Genomic DNA, 19,283 nt, shown 5'->3' on the forward strand with positions numbered 1-19,283 from the left:
GTTTGTTTTGAACCTTCCTGGTAGATTAAAACTGTGTGCTGGACTGAGACTCAAACTCGGGACCTTTGCCTTTTGCCAGTTTTAATCTGCCTAGAAGTTTCATATCAGTGCACACTCCACTGCAGAGTGTAAATCTCATTCTGTGTGTTTTTTTTCTGATGAAGGCTTTGGCGCCAGCCACAGTAGTCTCACGGTTCTAGGCGCGCAGTCCGGAACCGTGCGACTGCTACGGTCGCAGGTTCGAATCCTGCCTCGGGCATGGATGTGTGTGATGTCCTTAGGTTAGTTAAGTTTAAGTAGTTCTAAGTTCTACGGGACTAATGACCACAGCAGTTGAGTCCCATAGTGCTCAGAGCCATTTGAAGGCTTTGGCCAAAAGCTAAATGTGTAACAATTTTTTTGTTGTGCTTTTCTGCAACTCAGTGTGTCATGTTTACAGTGAGTAGCCAGTTATCTTTTTCCTATTAGTTTTCATGTTTTATCTAACATGGATAAGCAGGGGTTAAAACATTTGCCCAAATAAATGCATTGAGGAGGATCAGGAATTTGTATGGTCTCATATAAATAGTTTTTCTATGCAGTCAAGTCACTACTCCAGGAAAAAGAATCCTAACATGACATATTAGTGTGCAAATCCAAATAATTAACAATTAGTACAATCTTTATCAAGATAAGTGCAAAGACAGCAATAAGGAAACCTTTAGCCTTGGAATTTATCATAAAAAACTTTATTAGTTTTTCAATATTGCCTGTGCAACACCATGTATTGACACCTGTCAAGTTTGTGATTACCTAAAGATGCAAATTTCATCTGAGAAAGCTAGCACTGTCAATGAAAATCTCAAATTGGACACTACAAAATATACAATTCTGTTATGGTTATTACTTTTGACATGCAACAGTATCTACCTATGCCCCACTTGACTGCAGGAATCACATTCTGCAAACACCAGCCATGGACATTTAATTTCTGCGTATATAATGTATCTAATAATGAAGCAACAATGATTATGTGTTTGGATGAATTAACTGCTTAGGAGGAAGATGAAATTAAGCATTTCTACAGCCACCTCTACATAGACACTCAGAAAATCACATTTAAGTGCCTGGAGTAGGGTTCATCGGACAACCTTTCACAATTCCCTATTATTGGAATCTCATATAAAGCACGCAAAGAACAAACATCTGTATCTTTCTATGTGGGCTCTGATTTCCTTTATTTTATTATGTTGATCATTTCTCCCTATGTAGGTCAGTGTCAACCAAATATTTTTGCATTCAGAGGAGAAAGTTAGTGATTGAAATTTCGTGAGAAGATTCCACTGCGACAAAAAGTGCCTTTGTTTTAATGATGTCCATCTCAAATCCTGTATCATTTCAGTAACACTCACTTCCCTATTTCGAGATAATACAAAACGCATTGCCTTTTGAGACAATACACCTCTGCACATTGCTAACGAAGGTACAAGCATAAGGAATATCTTTCTAGATATGTGAATGGCTTAAAAACTTCTTAAGTAGTAGAACCCAAAATGTTGTCTTTGATTGTGCATGTTCATCAGAAACAAGGGAATTATCAGGAGTGCCCCAGGTAAATGTGATAAGACTGCTATTATTCCCCATATACACTCCTGGAAACTGAAATAAGAACACCGTGAATTCATTGTCCCAGGAAGGGGAAACTTTATTGACACATTCCTGGGGTCAGATACATCACATGATCACACTGACAGAACCATAGGCACATAGACACAGGCGACAGAGCATGCACAATGTCGGCACTAGTACAGTGTATATCCATCTTTCGCAGCAATGCAGGCTGCTATTCTCCCATGGAGACGATCGTAGAGATGCTGCATGTAGTCCTGTGGAACGGCTTGCCATGCCATTTCCACCTGGCGCCTCAGTTGGACCAGCGTTCGTGCTGGACGTGCAGACCGCGTGAGACGACGCTTCATCCAGTCTCAAACATGCTCAATGGGGGACAGATCCGGAGATCGTGCTGGCCAGGGTAGTTGACTTACACCTTCTAGAGCACGTTGGGTGACATGGGATACATGCGGACGTGCATTGTCCTGTTGGAACAGCAAGTTCCCTTGCTGGTCTAGGAATGGTAGAACGATGGGTTCGATGACGGTTTGGATGCACCATGCACTATTCAGTGTCCCCTTGATGATCACCAGAGGTGTACAGCCAGTGTAGGAGATTACTCCCCACACCATGATGCCGGGTGTTGGCCCTGTGTGCCTCGGTCGTATGCAGTCCTGATTGTGGCGCTCACCTGCACGGCGCCAAACACGCATACGACCATCATTGGCACCAAATCAGAAGCGACTCTCATCGCTGAAGACGACACATCTCCATTCGTCCCTCCATTCACGCCTGTCACGACACCACTGGAAGCGGGCTGCACGATGTTGGGGCGTGAGCGGAAGACGGCCTAACTGTGTGCGGGACCATAGCCCAGCTTCATGGAGACAGTTGCGAATGGTCCTCACCGATACCCCAGGAGCAACAGTGTCCCTAATTTGCTGGGAAGTGGCAGTGCGGTCCCCTACGGCACTGCGTAGGATCCTACGGTCTTGGCGTGCATCCGTGCGTCACTGCGGTCCGGTCCCAGGTCGACGGGCACGTGCACCTTCCGCCGACCACTGGCGACAACATCGATGTACTGTGGAGACCTGACGCCCCACGTGTTGAGCAATTCGGTGGTACGTCCACCCGGCCTCCCGCATGCCCACTATACGCCCTCGCTCAAAGTCTGTCAACTGCACATACGGTTCACGACCACGCTGTCGCGGCATGCTACCAGTGTTAAACACTGCGATGGAGCTCCGTATGCCACGGCAAACTGGCTGACACTGACGGCGGCGGTGCACAAATGCTGCGCAGCTAGCGCCATTCGACGGCCAACACCGCGGTTCCTGGTGTGTCCGCTGTGCCGTGCGTGTGATCATTGCTTGTACAGCCCTCTCGCAGTGTCCGGAGCAAGTATGGTGGGTCTGACACACCGGTGTCAATGTGTTCTTTTTTCCATTTCCAGAAGTGTACATAAATGATCTAATGACGATATTATGAAAAGGATAGATTGCTACTCACCATATAACGGAGATGTTGAGTCACAGACAGACACAGCAAATAGACTATTAAAGACATAAGCTGTTGACCAGATTGACCAGAAGGCCTTCCTCTGAAATAGCAACATACACACACAATTCATGCAGGTGCAGCTCACACACACATGATCACTGTCTCTGGCTACCAGAGTCTGGCCTTGGTAGCCAGAGACAATGGTCATGTGTGTGTGAGCCACATTTTCTTGAATGTTTTTGTGCATGTTATCTATTGCAGAGGAAGATCTTCTGACCAAAAGCTTACATGTTTAGTACTCTTTTGTTTTGTCTGTCTGTGACTCAACATCTCCACTATATGTGTGTAGCAATCTGTCCTTTTCATAATATTGTCATTATCACATCTTGGATTTTCCACTGTTTGATTTTACATAAATGATCTGGTGGACAGAATTGGCAGCAGTTTGCAGCTGTTTGCTGATGATTCTGTGGTGTACAGGAGGGAGTTGAAGGTGATTGACAGTAGGATGATACTAGATGACTTAGACAAAATTTCTAGTTGGTGCAATAGTGGTAGCTGGATCTATACATAGAAAAATGTCAGTTAATGCAGATGTGTAGGAAAAACAAACCCTTAATGTTCAGATACAGCATTATTAGTGTTCTGCTGGACACAGTCATGTCATTTAAATACTTGGGCATGATGTTGCAAAGTGATATGAAATGGAATGACACGTGAGGACTGTAGTAGGGAAGGTGAATAGGAGAATTTTTGGAAAGTGTGGTTCATCTGTAAATGAGATTGCATGTGCATTGAAGAGCCAAAGAAACTGGTACATCTGCCTAATATTGTGTAGGGCCCCCACAAGCACACAGAAATACTGCAACATGACATGGCATGGACTCAACTAATTTTGAAGTACTGCTGTTTGTTTATTTTATCTATCCATTTAATGTTCAGCATTCTTTTATAGCACACATTTCCAAAACTTTTCTTTTCTTCTTGTCTGAACTGCATTTTGTCCATGTTTCACTTGCATAAAAAGCTACACTCAAGACAAATACCTTCAGAAAATACTTCCAGGCACCCTAATTTATATTCAGTGTTAACAGATTCTTCTTTATAGAAATGCTTTTCTTGCTGTTACAAGTATGTATTTTATATCCTCACAATTTTGGCCACCATCAGGTATTTTACTGCCAAAATGGCAAACCTCAACTATTACTGTTATTGTCTCATTTCCTAATGTAATTCCATCAGTATTGCCAATTTGATTTAATAACACTCCATTGCCCTTGTTTTAATTTTGTTAAACTCTTTGCAAGTCACAATCTGTTCTGTTCAAGTGTTCATTCAAATACTTTGCTATCTCTAACAGAATTATGGTGTCATCTGGAAGCATCAAAGATTTTATTTCTTCTTCCTGAAGTATAATTCCCTTTCCAGATTTCTCCTTGGTTTCCATTACTGCTTGCTCAGTGTACAGACTGAATACCATTGGGGATAGGCTACAACGGTGTCTCACTCTCTTCTCAACTACCTTTTCATGCCCTTATAATTGCAGTATAGTTCCCATTTTCTCCCTGTATTTTATTCCTGTTACTTTCAGAATAGCATAGTCCAGTCAACATTTTCAAAAGATTTCTTTAAATCTATAAATGCTGTAAATGTATGTTAGTGTTTCTTCAACCAATCATGTAGCCCAAGTCTAGAGTCAGTATTTCCTCATGTGTTCCTAAACTTCTTTGAAACCCAAAATGATCTTCCTCAGGTTTGCTTCTACCAGATTTTCCATCCTTCTGTAAATAATTCATGCCAATATTTTGCAATCATGTTTTATTAAACTTATGATTTGGTAGTATTCACATTTGTCAGTTCCTGTCTTCTTTGGAATTGTAATTATTACATTCTTCCTCAAGTCTGAGGGAATTTCACTTACTACCTATCTCTTGCATATGAGGTGGAATATTTTTGTAATGGCACAGGATCCCAAAGATCTCAATAATTTTGAGGAAATGTCATCTATTCCAGAGGCCTTGTTTCTACTTAGGTCTTTCAGTGCTCTGTCAAATTCTTTTAACAGTATCATATCTCTTGTTTCATTTTTCTTACTTTTTCTATTCTTTCTATAACATTGCCCTCAAGTCTGTTTGCCTTGTATAGACGTTCTACATATGACTTCCAACTTTCAGGTTTCCCTTCTTTGCTTAGTGCAGGCTTGCCATTTGAGTTTTTGATATTCATCCAGTTGCTTCTCTTTTTTCCAATGGTCTCTTTAATTTTCCTATAGGCACAATCTATCTTTTCCCTAGTTATGCATGCTTCTACAGCCTTGCACTGACCTTCTAGACATTCCTGCTTAGCAATTTTGCACTTTCTGCCAAATCTCATTTTCTGATGCTTGTATTCCCTTTTGGCTGCTTCATTTTTATATTTTCTCCTTTCTAAAATTACATTCAGTATCTCCTGTGGTATCCAGTGATTTCTACTAGCCCTTACCTTTTGACCTATGAAATTTTCTTCTGCCTTCACTATCTCACCTGTCTAAACTATATAATCATTTTCTATTGTAATTATTTCTCCCATTTCAGTTTATCCTTACCAAATGCTTGCTCTGAAACTCTCAACAATTTCTGGTTCCTTCAACTTATTCAGACCCCATCTTCTTCATACCTTTTTGCATGTCTTTCAGTTTCAATCTGCAGATCATAACCAATACATTGTAGTAAGTGTCCACATCGGACCCCTGAAGTCATACTATGATTGCAAGACTACTTATTCTTCAAAATATAAATACTCAAAACCACTGTGTAGAGTATGACAGAAGCTACTTGGCATGCCATCACATCTTAGGCTTTCTTGGCACTCCAATTATATGTGGAGCACATTAAGGCAAGATATCCATTTATTATCCATAGGATATGCAGATAACTAAACAAAACAACTGAACAATGGAAAATCCGGGTTGAAACATGAACAGTGTAAGAATTTGATTTCTTGCCATTACATTCAGTGTTCCACAAAAAGAAGTGCACAAATGCTACCACAAAAATTTCTGATTTCTAACCCTATGATATAAAATATCTACAGACAGCAAGGTAAATTTGAAAACAAACAGAAACATTTTCTCCTTGACAACTCCTTCCATCCTGTAGAATAATTTATTTTTACATAATGTGTGAAAGGTTTTGGGTAGAAATTACTAATACACATCTTTATGTATAGTATATAAATATGATTGTGTGACATGAATGCAAAATGACTTGTTACACAATACTAAGATTGATAGTGCAAATGGTGTGTGGAATCTAAAACTAACAATTATCTCTTGTACTGCATGGGTATTTAGTGTAATCACTCCAATTTTAAAGATCAAACTATAACTTCAAAGCATTCGTGTTGACACTGCAATAAATTTTAATTTCAATACAAGAAACCTTCTTGTTTCTATTGACAGCTTTTGCACTTTATTGTTCCAGATTTCTAGTGTTTTATATGCTCTAAAATTCTGCTAATGCTTATGAAGAATAGTCACAAAGTTTTAAATACTACAATGAAGAAATAAAATTATGTAATTAAGGTTTTTTTCTTAACAGATATATTTCTGCAATCCTGGTATTCACTGAAATACCATATTACCAAAAGAAGCCTTAAGAAGAGCCAAAACAGAATAACACAGCACTTTGATAAAGTGGAGCATCATGCATTTATTCTTTTTCTTCATTTGAAGGGGAATAACACTGCAAAAAACCATGCTGAGTTGGTGGCAGTAAATACTGACAAAGTGTTATCATATGACACTGCTTGGAAGCTATTAATGCTGCCACTGTGGTCAAACAAATCTGAATGATGACGAATGAAGTAGCAGAGCATTTCTCTGTGAAGAAATGGGAGTGGCAAGAGGAGTGTAGAACCTGGTACCCAAAGAGCTGCATGTGATAAGCAAGGCAATAAAGTGAAAATCTTGCATGACATTTGGACATAATAGAGGTCACCATCTGCTCCTTGTATCCATTTAAAAAAGCCTGCTGAATCAAAGCAGCACTAGCAGTGTTGCACTTGTGGCAGGTCAATGCAAATGATTTCTTTAACCACTTAATCACCATTGACAAATTCTAGGTTTATCACTATGAGCTTAACGTGAAGGAGTAAAGCAGACAGTGGGAACATGTGGATTCACCTCCATCAAAAATGGGATTGACCCAACCATCATTGGGAAAGGTAATGTCCTGTGTCTTTTGAGACTGCCATAGTGTGGTGCTAACATATTGTAGTCATAATGTGCAAACAATCACATAAGCATACTATCAAATTCTCCTGACGAGGTTATGGGATATCTTGAGAAGATGTCGAGGGGGGTGTTTCTGCTCACAACAATACCACAGCTCTTTCTCCACAGAACAAGAGTCATAGATGTTGTGCTTACTGGCTACCAACTTTTGCGCCAGTGAGGTGGTTTTTGAGGTGGAACATTTCCTGAGCAGTCACAATATATATTTCTCCCTATCAGGTCATCTGTTACTGGGAAATATGTATTACATTGAAGGGCAAATGCGTGGAGAAGAACTAATATAATCACCTAGTTTCATAGTTGCAGATTGACTTTATTCTGGTTGATAATTAAAGTATTATATTAATGTTTAGATGCTGTGATCTAGTTAGAACAAGCATTAGGTATTAATAAGCAGTATAATATAGGAATTGTTGTTGTTGTGGTCTTCAGTCCTGAGACTGGTTTGATGCAGCTCTCCATGCCACTCTATCCTGTGCAAGCTTCTTCATCCCCCAGTACCTGCTGCAGCCTACATCCTCCTGAATCTGCTTAGTGTATTCATCTCTTGGCCTCCCTGTACAATTTTTACCCTCTACGCTGCCCTCCGATATTAAATTGGTGATCCCTTGATGCCTCAGAATATGTCCTACCAACCGGCCCCTTCTTCTAGTCAACTTGTGCCACAAACTCCTCTTTTCCCCAATTTATTCAATACCTCCTCATTAGTTATGTGATCTACCCATCTAATCTTCAACATTCCTCAGTAGCACCACATTTCGAAAGCCTCTATTCTCTTCTTTTCCAAACTATTTATCGTCCATGTTCCACTTCCATACATGGCTACACTCCACACAAATACTTTCAGAAATGACTTCCTGACATTTAAATCTATACTCGATGTTAACAAATTTCTCTTCTTCAGAAATGCTTTCCTTGCTATTACCAGTCTGCATTTTATATCTTCTCTGCCTTGACCATCGTCAGTTATTTTGCTCCCCAAATAGCAAAACTCCTTTTCTACTTTAAGTGTCTCATTTCCTAATCTAATTCCCTCAGCATCACCCGACTTAATTCGACTACATTTCATTATCCTTGTTTTTGCTTTTGTTGATGTTCATCTTATACTCTCCTTTCAAGACACTGTCCATTCCATTCAACTTCTCTTCCAAGTCCTTTGCTGTCTCTGACAGAATTACAATATCATCGGCGAACCTCAAAGTTTTTATTTCTTCTCCATGGATTTTAATTCCTACTCCAAATTTTTCTTTTGTTTCCTTTACAGCTTGCTCAATACACAGATTGAATAACATTGGGGAGAAGCGCCAACCCTGTCTCACTCCCTTCCCAACCACTGCTTCCCTTTCATGTCCCTTGTCTCTTATAACTGCCATCTGGTTTTTGTACAAATTGTAAATAGCCTTTCACTCCCTGTATTTTACTCCTGCCACCTTCAGAATTTGAAAGAGAGTATTCCAGTCAACATTATCAAAAGATTTCTCTAAGTCTACAAATGCTAGAAACGTAGGTTTGCCTTTCCTTAATCTTTCTTGTAGAATAAGTCTTAGGGTCAGTATTGCCTCATGTGTTCCAACATTTCTACAGAATCCAAACTGATCCTCCCCGAGGTCGGCTTCTACCAGTTTTTCCATTTGTCTGTAAGGAATTCGCATTAGTATTTGGGAGCTGTGACTTATTAATCTGATAGTTCGGTAATTTTCACATCTGTCAACACCGGCTTTCTTTGGGATTGGAATTATTATATTCTTCTTGACTTCTGAGGGAATTTCGCCTGTCTCATACATCTTGCGCACCAGATGGTATAGTTTGGTCAGGACTGGCTCTCCCAGGACTGTCAGTAGTTCTAATGGAATGTTGTCTACTCACGGGGCTTTGTTTTGACTCATGTCTTTCAGTGCTCTGTCAAACTTTTCATGCAGTATCGTATCTCCCATTTCATCTTCATCTACGTCCTTTTCCGTTTCCATAATATTGTCTTCAAGTACATCGCCCTTGTATAGACCCTCTATATACTCCTTCCACCTTTCTGCTTTCCTTTCTTTGCGTAGAACTGGGTTTCCATATGAGCTCTTGATATTCATAGAAGTGGTTCTCTTCTCTCCAAAGGTCTCTTTAATTTTCCTGTAGCCTGTATATATCTTACCCCTGGTGAGGTAAGCCTCTACATCCTTACATTTGTCTTGTAGCCATCCCTGCTTAGCCATTTTGCACTTCCTATCGATCTCATTTTTGAGATGTTTGTATTCCTTTTTGCCTGCTTCATTTACTGCATTTTTATATTTTCTCCTTTCATCAATTAAATTCAATATTTCTTCTGTTACTCAAGGATTTCTACTAGCCCTCGTCTTCTTACCTACTTCATCCTCTCCTGCCTTCACTACTTCATCCCTCAGAGCTACCCATTCTTCTTCTTCTGTATTTCTTTCCCCATTCCTGTCAATTGTTCCCTTATGTTCTCCCTGAAACTCTGTACAACCTCTGGTTTAGTCAGTTTATCCAGGTTCCATCTCCTTAAATTCCCACCTTTTTGCAATTTCTTCAGTTTTAATCTACAATCATAACCAATAGATTGTGGTCAGAGTTCACATCTGCCCCTGGAAATGTCTTACACTTTAAAACCTGGTTCCTAAATCTCTGTCTTACCATTATATAATCTATCTGAAACCTTTTAGTATCTCCAGGGTTCTTCCATGTATACAATCTTGTTTTACGATTCTTGAACCAAATGTTGGCTATGATTAAGTTATGCTCTGTGAAAAATTCTACCAGGCGGCTTCCTCTTTCTTCTAATAATTTCCGGGTATGCAGCCGGATCCCGTCGACATTCTGCCACGATATTTCGGCCCAGAGACATCCGGCCATCATCAGGTGAGTACACAACTACTGAAGAGCCCAGGTGCAGTCGCGGTATTTATACCGATTCTCGCGCACGTGTTGACATGCGCGGCATAGCCGAGTTGTACGTGCTGCCCTCAGTGGTGAAAGTAAAAGATCATCTAGTCATTGAGTATCGAATGACGCTGTCTATTCCGCTGTGAATGTATAATTTTAATAACAGGATTCCAAGTTTTATCCAGTTGAAAGCCGTTGTCACGATTTATAAGATTATCGGCAAGACGTATTTCCACTGATTCCTTGATTACAGACGGGATCCGGCTGCATACCCGGAAATTATTAGAAGAACAAATACGCCGGGAAAATTTCAGAAGTGGCTTCCTCTTTCATTTCTTAGACCCAATCCATATTCACCTACTACGTTTCCTTCTCTCCCTTTTCCTACTGACGAATTCCAGTCACCCATGACTATTAAATTTTCAGCTCCCTTCACTATCAGAATAATTTCTTTTATCTCATCATTCATTTCCAATCTCTTCGTCATCTGTGGAGCTAGTTGGCATATAAACTTGCACTACTGTAGTAGGTGTGGACTTCGTGTCTGTCTTGGCCACAATAATGCATTCACTATGCTGTTTGTAGCAGCTTATCCGCATTCCTATTTTTTTTATTCATTATTAAACCTACTCCTGCATTACCCCTATTTGATTTTGTATTTATAACCCTGTATTCACCTGATCAAAAGTGTTGTTCCTCCTGCCACCAAACTTCACTAATTCCCACTATATCTAACTTTAACCTATCCATTTCCCTTTTTAAATTTTCTAACCTACCTGCCTGATTAAGGGATCTGACATTCCATGCTCTGATCCATAGAACACCAGTTTTCTTTCTCCTGATAACGACGTCCTCTTGAGTAGTCCCCGTCCGGAGATCCGAATGGTGGACTATTTTACCTCCTGAATATTTTACCCAAGAGGACACCATCATCATTGAATCATACAGTAAAGTTGCATGCCCTCGGGAAAAATTACGGCTGTAGTTTCCCCTTGCTTTCATCCGTAATATAGGAATAGCTTTAAATACAGTGGCCACTGTAAATTTCTATCACAAATTATATAGGGTAGGTTTTGAAAGATAATATTTTTACTGATTGAACATACAACTTTTATTAATACCATAGATTATGTTAATCTTTATTCAAGTTTTTATTTATTACCCTAAACAAGATTACGTACTATAGAACTCCGTATATGTTGCCACAAGGTGTTTAAGAAATTTGTAACAATTCACTCAAACAAAAACTATGATCATCTAACATACTATGACAGGACAGAGGAAAGTGTTGTGGACATATCTACAAATAGAAAAGAAAAGTGGCTAAACATGGATGGTAGCCCATAATACCTGAATTTCCACAAACAGTGTAAAATAACTACTTTTTCTCTCTAACTGGGACCTCAACAACTTGTCATCATGACTATTTAGCAAGTAACTCCATGTAGCTTTAAACTGTTGTGATCTGCATGATTCTCTATAGTTTGGAGTCACCCCATAGCCTCTATAAACATCTCTGCAGCTTTTCTGTAACCTAGATTTTTTTCACAGACAAAATGAAAAAAAGATCTGATTATGTTTTCTATTTCTCCATATAGAGTGACATGGAGTTTTGTAAGAAAAGGAAGGTAAGAAAAATGTCAATAATTTGAATATACCATCACAGTTAATAGAACTTGTATTTTACCTATTACATTCATAAATGTTTTATTGTTGTTATCAAACATAAAGAAATCTCATCAATACTTCTGATTTCGTTGAACACAGGTACAGTTCTGTAAAACAATTGGTGTCTTTTATTTACATTTATAAGATATTTTTGCACTACTGTTGTTCTACAGTTTCATTTGTTATGTCTGTATTTGCAACAGTCACAAAAGGTAAATTCAGTTTACTGAATATATTAAATCAGATTTAAATTATGAAACTAATAAAATAACACTGAACTTGGTCCATTAATGTACTTACACATTGCAAAAACGAAACACACCACAAACGTCAACTTCCCGAAATATTCCTCTTCCAAGCTCAAGCTTCATGGAGCTACCACCCAATCCAACAATAACCAGTTTTCCACCAGTGCAAGTTGCCTGTCATAAGAAATTGAAGGCAGGTTTATTGCTGCTCAGAATTCTAAAAACTTACTTGATAGTTTTAAAGTAAACATTTTTGGCATCAACAGCAACCAAATAACATTTCTTGAATTCACTGTCAGGGACAGAATGTGAAAATAATATTAAAAATGTTTGGTAACAAATCAATAGAGTTCATAAATTAAGAAAGTAAAATGTTTAATAGTAAGTGGAACATAGAAATTTTCATTTCATACAGACCAAGTCTGACTTGTTTTGATTGAAACTGCCAATACATCTTTATAACTTTTGTGTCAAAACATAATTACATGCTAAGAAAGGAAAGAGAAGTGAGTTTATGTTTCCTTTTCCTATTTACTGCCAAACATGGTATTTTATTACTTAAAAGTTAAATTTAATTTCAGTGGAACATGTGCAGAAAACATGTCTGTCTGATATTTATGATGAATAAAATGTGTATTTATTGTACCTCTAAGCCCAGTCTGACTGTAGATTCTATTCCACAACAGTCAATAGTGATATCTGGAGCCTTAGTCAGCAGAGAGCATATCTTAGCTGACTGTTGCACTACACTTTCACCAGGGAAGACTTGAAGTGTGTAGTCTGCACCAAATGTCTTTGCTATCTCAAGCCGATGAGCAACAACATCTGAAATATAAGATGTAATTTCAGGGATTAAAGTAAGTCTTGAAATTATTTAATAATATACATTTCTTAAACATGTTCTATCACTGTCACCAGTTTTTGTCAAACGCCTATCTTTGAAACAATCAAAATCAATTTTCATCGAGAACTAAAGAGCAAGGTTGATCAATTTAACTAAATTCCATGAATTCTTTGGTCATATGTTATACTGACAGTTGTGTTTCATTATATGGGAACGAGATGGGTGTAGAGGTATACTGAACAAACTGTCCCACATATATCTGCACATAAACATATATTTCCACAGTAGTCATAAATATGTACACGGCAAGAGACAAAATCAGATCCCTAGAATTACATGGCAGTTCGAATGTCTGATCTCAGTCAAAGTTGAGGTTTTTCATTGTCGATATCACCTCGACAACACACAGCCCCCCCCCCTCCAACAGTATGGAGTACCACAGGTGAGTCTAGGCTGGATAAAGTGTGGGCATTGACCCTGTTGGTGGTTGTACGAGGTGACAGATGCATGACTGGGACCTCCACCTCAACCAGGGCCGGGTGCGGAGGCAGAGCGACCTCAAAGTTGTTGAGCCAGTGAGGGCGGACAATGCGGCAGCCTGTCCGTGAACAGGCGGGCGGAACGGCGGATGGCGGTGTGTAGGTTTGGCAAGCCCGGATGCTGACTGAGCCATCCGGCAAGATGAAGGCATGGATTGTCATCAGGTCGCACTCACGAGGGAGAGTGATGCTATGTGCAACACTGAAATTTGGCTGGTCATCGGGTGGCAAGGTCGCAGTGTCTGTGAGTATAATGAGAACTCGGTCGTTGAAAGTTACAATTGAAATGTTGTCCAAGTGGTGTGGGGATATGTTGCAGAGCAGGGTGACTATGGGAGAGGGTGTCTCCATAGTCTGTGAGGTAGTAGTGGAACCCGCACACAGGATGGAGATTGATGTATCCGAAAAACTCGGGAATGGCAACAGGGGGGCGCCGGGTGAAAAAACTGGCATGTCGTCCCGAGGAGAAACATTGTCGGACTCCATGACAGGAGAGAGATTGGTGGGAGAGTTATTAGAAGAATCTGACTGAGCCAGCAGGGGGCCATTGGGGTCCACAAATGCTGGTTTGAGTCAGTGTAACAAAATAGTTTGGGAAGTGTCTTTGACGATGATGTCGTAAGTTGTATAGCCCTGCCAGAGGACTTTAAAGCGGCTGACATAAGATGGTTGCAAAGGTTATCAGACTGAATTGTCTCTCAGCGTCACATGGGAGCAAGTGTTGAGAGCAGTTGGCATGTAAGCGTCTGGCGGGGAGAGGTTGATAGGTGGGTGCAGGCGCGCTTGTTTGAAGTGAGTGTGCATGTGACATGAAATCCGGATTGGGGGCGGAAAATCCTTGGGTACCTGCAGCTGAATGATTTCCCCTGGTAGAACAGGGTTCTCCCTGAAAGTGAATTCTGAGATAGTTCCCTGTAAGTCCGGCTTGAAAGCTCAGTGGAGGCCGAGGAGCACCCATGGAAGGGCTTCGGACCAGAGGCAGTCGTGGCACCTGAGGGATATTTTCAAAGTGCGGTGCCACCATTCTATGAGCCCGTTGCTTTGTGGGTGGTAGGCTGTGGTATGAATTTTCTTTATGCCACAGATGTTACATAAAATGGTGACCAGGGAAGACACAAACTGCCAAACCTGGTTGGTGGTGATGGTGGTTGGACAACTGACCTAGTAAGCCATGAGTAGATGAAACCCTTGGCCACGGTCTCGGCCATGATGTTTGGTAAAGAAATTGCCTCTGCCCCTTGGGACATGTGCTCAATTGTGGACAGAATGTATCTGTGGCCTTCTGATGGTGGAAGAGGACTGATAAGATCAATATGTATATGCCGAAATCAACCTGGGGGAATGTTGAACCTTCCCAGTGGTGGGATGGTGTGGTGGCTGATTTTGTTGCATTGACAGGGGATGCAGCTGCATGCCCAGGTCTGACAGTCCAGTTTTATATTTTTCCAAAAGAAACACTCAGAGATGAGCCATGTAGTGGTGCGGACGCAAGGGTGAGTGAGGTTATGCAGCAAATCGAACGCTTGCTGGCGCAGGGGGGCGGGAGCAGCAGTGGGCGTAAGATACTGGTAGAAGAGTTGCACCATACCTGATCCACAATGCCAGGGAATTTAGCTTTGGTAAACACAAGGGATGTTTGAGGATCTGAGAGGAGAGCTTGAGATTTGTCTTCAGAGGCTTGTAGGGCAGCCAGGTTGGATAAGTCTATCATGCACGAATTAGTACTGATCCACGAAAAAAAAATCTGCAGCGATGTTGTCCATGCCTTTGATGTAGCAAATGTCGGTTGTGAATTGGGAGACTACATAAAAGTGGCGGAAACACTGAGGGGGTGGGTCCTCCCAAAAGTGTCTGTGAGTGGTTTGTGATCCGTGAAGATGAAGTACAAGCATCCCTCCACGTCAGGGTGGAAGTGTTTGACAGCCTCCTAGATCACAATGTGTTCTCTATCGAAAACAGTGTATTTCTTCTAAGCTGTTCATAGCTTTTTAGAGAAGAAATGAAGAGGGGAACCATGTCTGCCTTGTGTTGCTGTAGTACCACTCCAACAGCGATGTCACTGGCATCCGCAGTGATGAAAAACTCGGCCAAGGGGTCAGGGTGGGGGAGCGTCACGTCATGAGCTAAAGAAGTCTTTAGTGCATTGAAGGCCTCCAGCATAGGTGCAGTCCAGTGAATGGGTTTGAGTCCTGAGGTCCGTTTATCCAACAGCAAGTCTGTCAGTGGGGCCTGCATGGTGGCAGAAGAGGGCAAGTGATGGCAGTAGTAATTTATTGTGCCCAGGAAACGTCAGAGTTCTTTGTAAGTACCAGGGGGCGGCATTGATGTGATGGCCTGCACACGAGATTTGGGAGGCTGTATTCCTTCAGTGGAGATAGTGAAACCAAAGAAAGACGGAATTCGTCTTTGTTGACCTTGACGCCATTGGATTTCCAGGTCTGGAGGACCATGGATAAATGATTTTTATGTTCCTCAGATAACCTGCTGTAAATGAGTATGTCATCCAGAAATTCAATACAAAACTTGACTGGTTGTGAGATGGAGTCAATGAATCACTGCCCTGTTTGCACTGCATTTTTCAGGCCAAATGGCATGAAGTTGTATTGGAACAAACCAAGCAGTGCAATAATAGCTGTTTTAGGGATGTCATCCTGTGCTACAGGAATGTGGCGGCAGGCATGTTTACAGTCAATAACACTGAAAATTGTAGTGCCTGATAACATATGAGTGAAATCATGTATGTTAGGCATGGGGTAATTGTCCATGACAGTACGAGTGTTTAGACGTCTGTAAACACTGCACATTCGGAAAGAGCCGTTGTGTTTGAGGGCGAGGTGAATCGGTTAACACCAGTTGCTGTCTGACGATTGCAGGATACCTGCCTCCAATAGTTTGTTAATTGGCTGCAGGGCTACATGCAACTTAATAGGGTTGAGGCATCTAACCTTGTGCCTAATACGAAGGCTGGCAGCGGTAACTACCTTATATGTCATTTCATCAGTGGTGGAAGAAACTGAGAACTGCACACAAGACTGATCATTGTCCTGACGTGATGTTTTGGGACGAGTAGGGCACGATGAGGCATAGTCGTTAGGGCAAGTGGGAAAGGGCAGCCCAAAAGTAACATGCCTAATACGTGAGCACAGCATGTACGTGTGTGGAGAAGATGGCTGTGCATGCAGTGCGGAGCGGGTCACAACACACGGTGAGTGTCTGCTGTCAACCTTGGCCTTGATAACCAGCACAGGTGAGAGCAGCGTTGGCATTGCGTACGGAACAGCGATGGCTGCCGAATCATGTGGCTGGGGCACGGGAGAGGGGGAATGTTTATCAACAAATGGGGTGGCTGCTTGCATGATGTGCATGGTTGTGTCACCTGTGTGACTGTCATCAGAAGCACTGTTTGAAACACAAAGCACTGAATGTGGCGAGCGCATCAGAGTTCTGGAGTCTACTGGACATGAATCATCACACGCGATTAATGTGTTTGGACTAACCTGATGAGTGTCTGAGCTAGTGTCAGCCAGAGAAGCTTGACTAGGTGGTGGAAGTGTGGACTGCGAGTTACAAGCTGTGACAAGCTCGTTGTAGGTGTGTGCGATGTGTTGTTTCAGTTCGTCACTGTCCCGTCGGAGTTGTGCCACCAAGTCATATTCTGACAGTATATTAGTTACACAGGTCACAATGTGGCCCACGAGGGTGGAGCACTCACATACTAACTCATATGTCATGAGAGAAGCAGACTGGGGAACATAAGTGCAGGAGCACAGTATCTGAGTGTTAGTGATATGGTGTAGCACTGAGCCCTGAACTATGTTCAGAGAGAGTTGTAATGGGACAAAAAATTCATCCTGAGAATTGGATCATCTATGTTGACAATGTAGAAAGTTCACAGAAAAAAACAGAGAATGAGATAGGTGCACTGTAACTTTGACAGTGCTTGAGGTTTGTAACGTTGATGTGTTAACAGCTAATAGAAGTGACCTCTTCAATGAAAAAATGGGGGGAGCCATCGATGTAGGTATGATAGACACGTCAGCACCAGTGTTGACTAGGAAAGTGAACCGTGACAAAATGTCAGTCACGTACAAGCTACTGTTCAGCAGGGTGGACAAGGAGGCTTTTAGGTCCTGCAGTTGGCATTTGGGTGCTGGCAAGGTAACCAGCACTTCTTGGCATCCTCGCCGAAAACCTTGTGGCACCAACATTATAGATGAGTTGGATGTGGTGGTGGTGGTGGTGACTACGGCAGTAGAGGAGGATGGTCCTCATCGATTTGTTCTGTCGTGTATACTGGCACATATGGTGCATAGGTTATCCTGGAGTGCTCGGACAGCGGAGAGAGCAAATGGATGCTGCTAGGAGATGTAGAAGTTGAAGAGGTGGAGAGAGCCCTGCTCCTGTCAACTAATGGCCAGAAAGGGGGAGCAATTGTGCCAACTAGCGGTGAGTGGTGAGCTGGCTGGTACTGTCAAAGCAATGAATACAGTTGGTCTGCAATGCAGAGACAAGAGTGGCCAGAACCAGGCCCCCCTGCTGTAAATGACCAGTGGAACTTTTGGAAAGTCACTTTGGTGTGGTAAGATGCTGTTGGAAGGTGAAACACTGAATGGTGCACTCAAACCGATGTGGTTGAAAACTTGAGTGACTGGTCTGGGAGGTGAGTATGGAAAATTTTGAGCACTAAAATCTCTTTGATTAGTTTGCAAATGCAGTAACTGTAGTTGTGGCCCATTGAGAGTTGAAATACGTATGCAAATGTATATCGCTTTGAGCATTATACAGTCGATCGGTAGGTGCACAGTTCTGAATATTGTTCACTACAAACTCCACATGTTGGTGAGCACAGTCTGGCAACACGAAACCAGGGTCCATTGTTTGTGTTAGCAGTGTAGCACTCGACCATTGTAGAGCAACAAAGTTTGATGTTAATGTGGCTGGAGATCACAAATCGCTATGATTAAGTGTAGAACTGGTCGTTGGTGAAGGAATGAAGAGGTCCAGTGATCACTGTTGAGCTTCCAAATCTTTGAACAAAGCATTGTGTGAGGTGGCTATGGTGGCATGCACATAATCTGTTGATGCTACAACATCCGGCGTGGTAGTCGCGGAAGACATGCAAATTTCGGGGCACCAGTTTGGGAACAAGATGTGTGTAGAGGTATACTGAACAAACTGTCCCACAAATATCTGCACTTAAATATATATTTCCACAGTAGTTGTACACATGTACATGGCAAGAGACATCAAAGCAGACTCCTACAATTACATGGCAGCCCGAATGTCTGATCTCAGTCAAGGATCATGTTGTTCAAAGCCAATATGACCTATCAATGTCACAATTTCATGTATAATTTACCTCTGTACCTAGTCATCTTGTCACTGTTGGGACGTTAAACCATAACCTTCCTTCCTTCATAATTCAACTTCATTTTCTGCTCATAAAATTGCTGAATAGTGTGTAGCCATTCTTATTTTGTGACACTTTCTGAAATTTTGGAGTCATGTTGTGAAAATCTGGAAATAAATGATAAAAACTGAGGGAATATTATTACATTTATTTTTACTTTTTCACTATCAACGAATGAAGAGTGAAGTAAAAAATGAAGCACTGTTTAAATAGAATCATCCATTCACTTATAACTTTTTGTATGTAATTGCTTTATCGACACTGATTCATTTCAGGAACTACCTCCTTTATAAGTGATACAACAAATGAAACCTGATAA

The 19,283-nt window shown here is 41.3% G+C and overlaps 1 protein-coding gene across 1 annotated transcript in view; it reads right to left on the minus strand.

The window, feature by feature from the left end:
* The window catches only part of LOC126281975 (sorbitol dehydrogenase-like), a 104,574-nt gene that overhangs the window by 6,729 nt on the left and 78,562 nt on the right, over nucleotides 1-19,283 (minus strand). The window contains exons 6-7 of the mRNA XM_049981352.1: nucleotides 12,818-12,996; nucleotides 12,224-12,345 (exon numbers count right to left, since the gene is read on the minus strand). Coding sequence (XP_049837309.1) covers nucleotides 12,224-12,345; nucleotides 12,818-12,996 — 301 coding nt within the window. The remainder of the gene's footprint in view (nucleotides 1-12,223; nucleotides 12,346-12,817; nucleotides 12,997-19,283) is intronic.

Source organism: Schistocerca gregaria, chromosome 7 (assembly GCF_023897955.1).
Source record: "Schistocerca gregaria isolate iqSchGreg1 chromosome 7, iqSchGreg1.2, whole genome shotgun sequence".
Classification (NCBI taxonomy): Eukaryota; Metazoa; Arthropoda; class Insecta; order Orthoptera; family Acrididae; genus Schistocerca; species Schistocerca gregaria.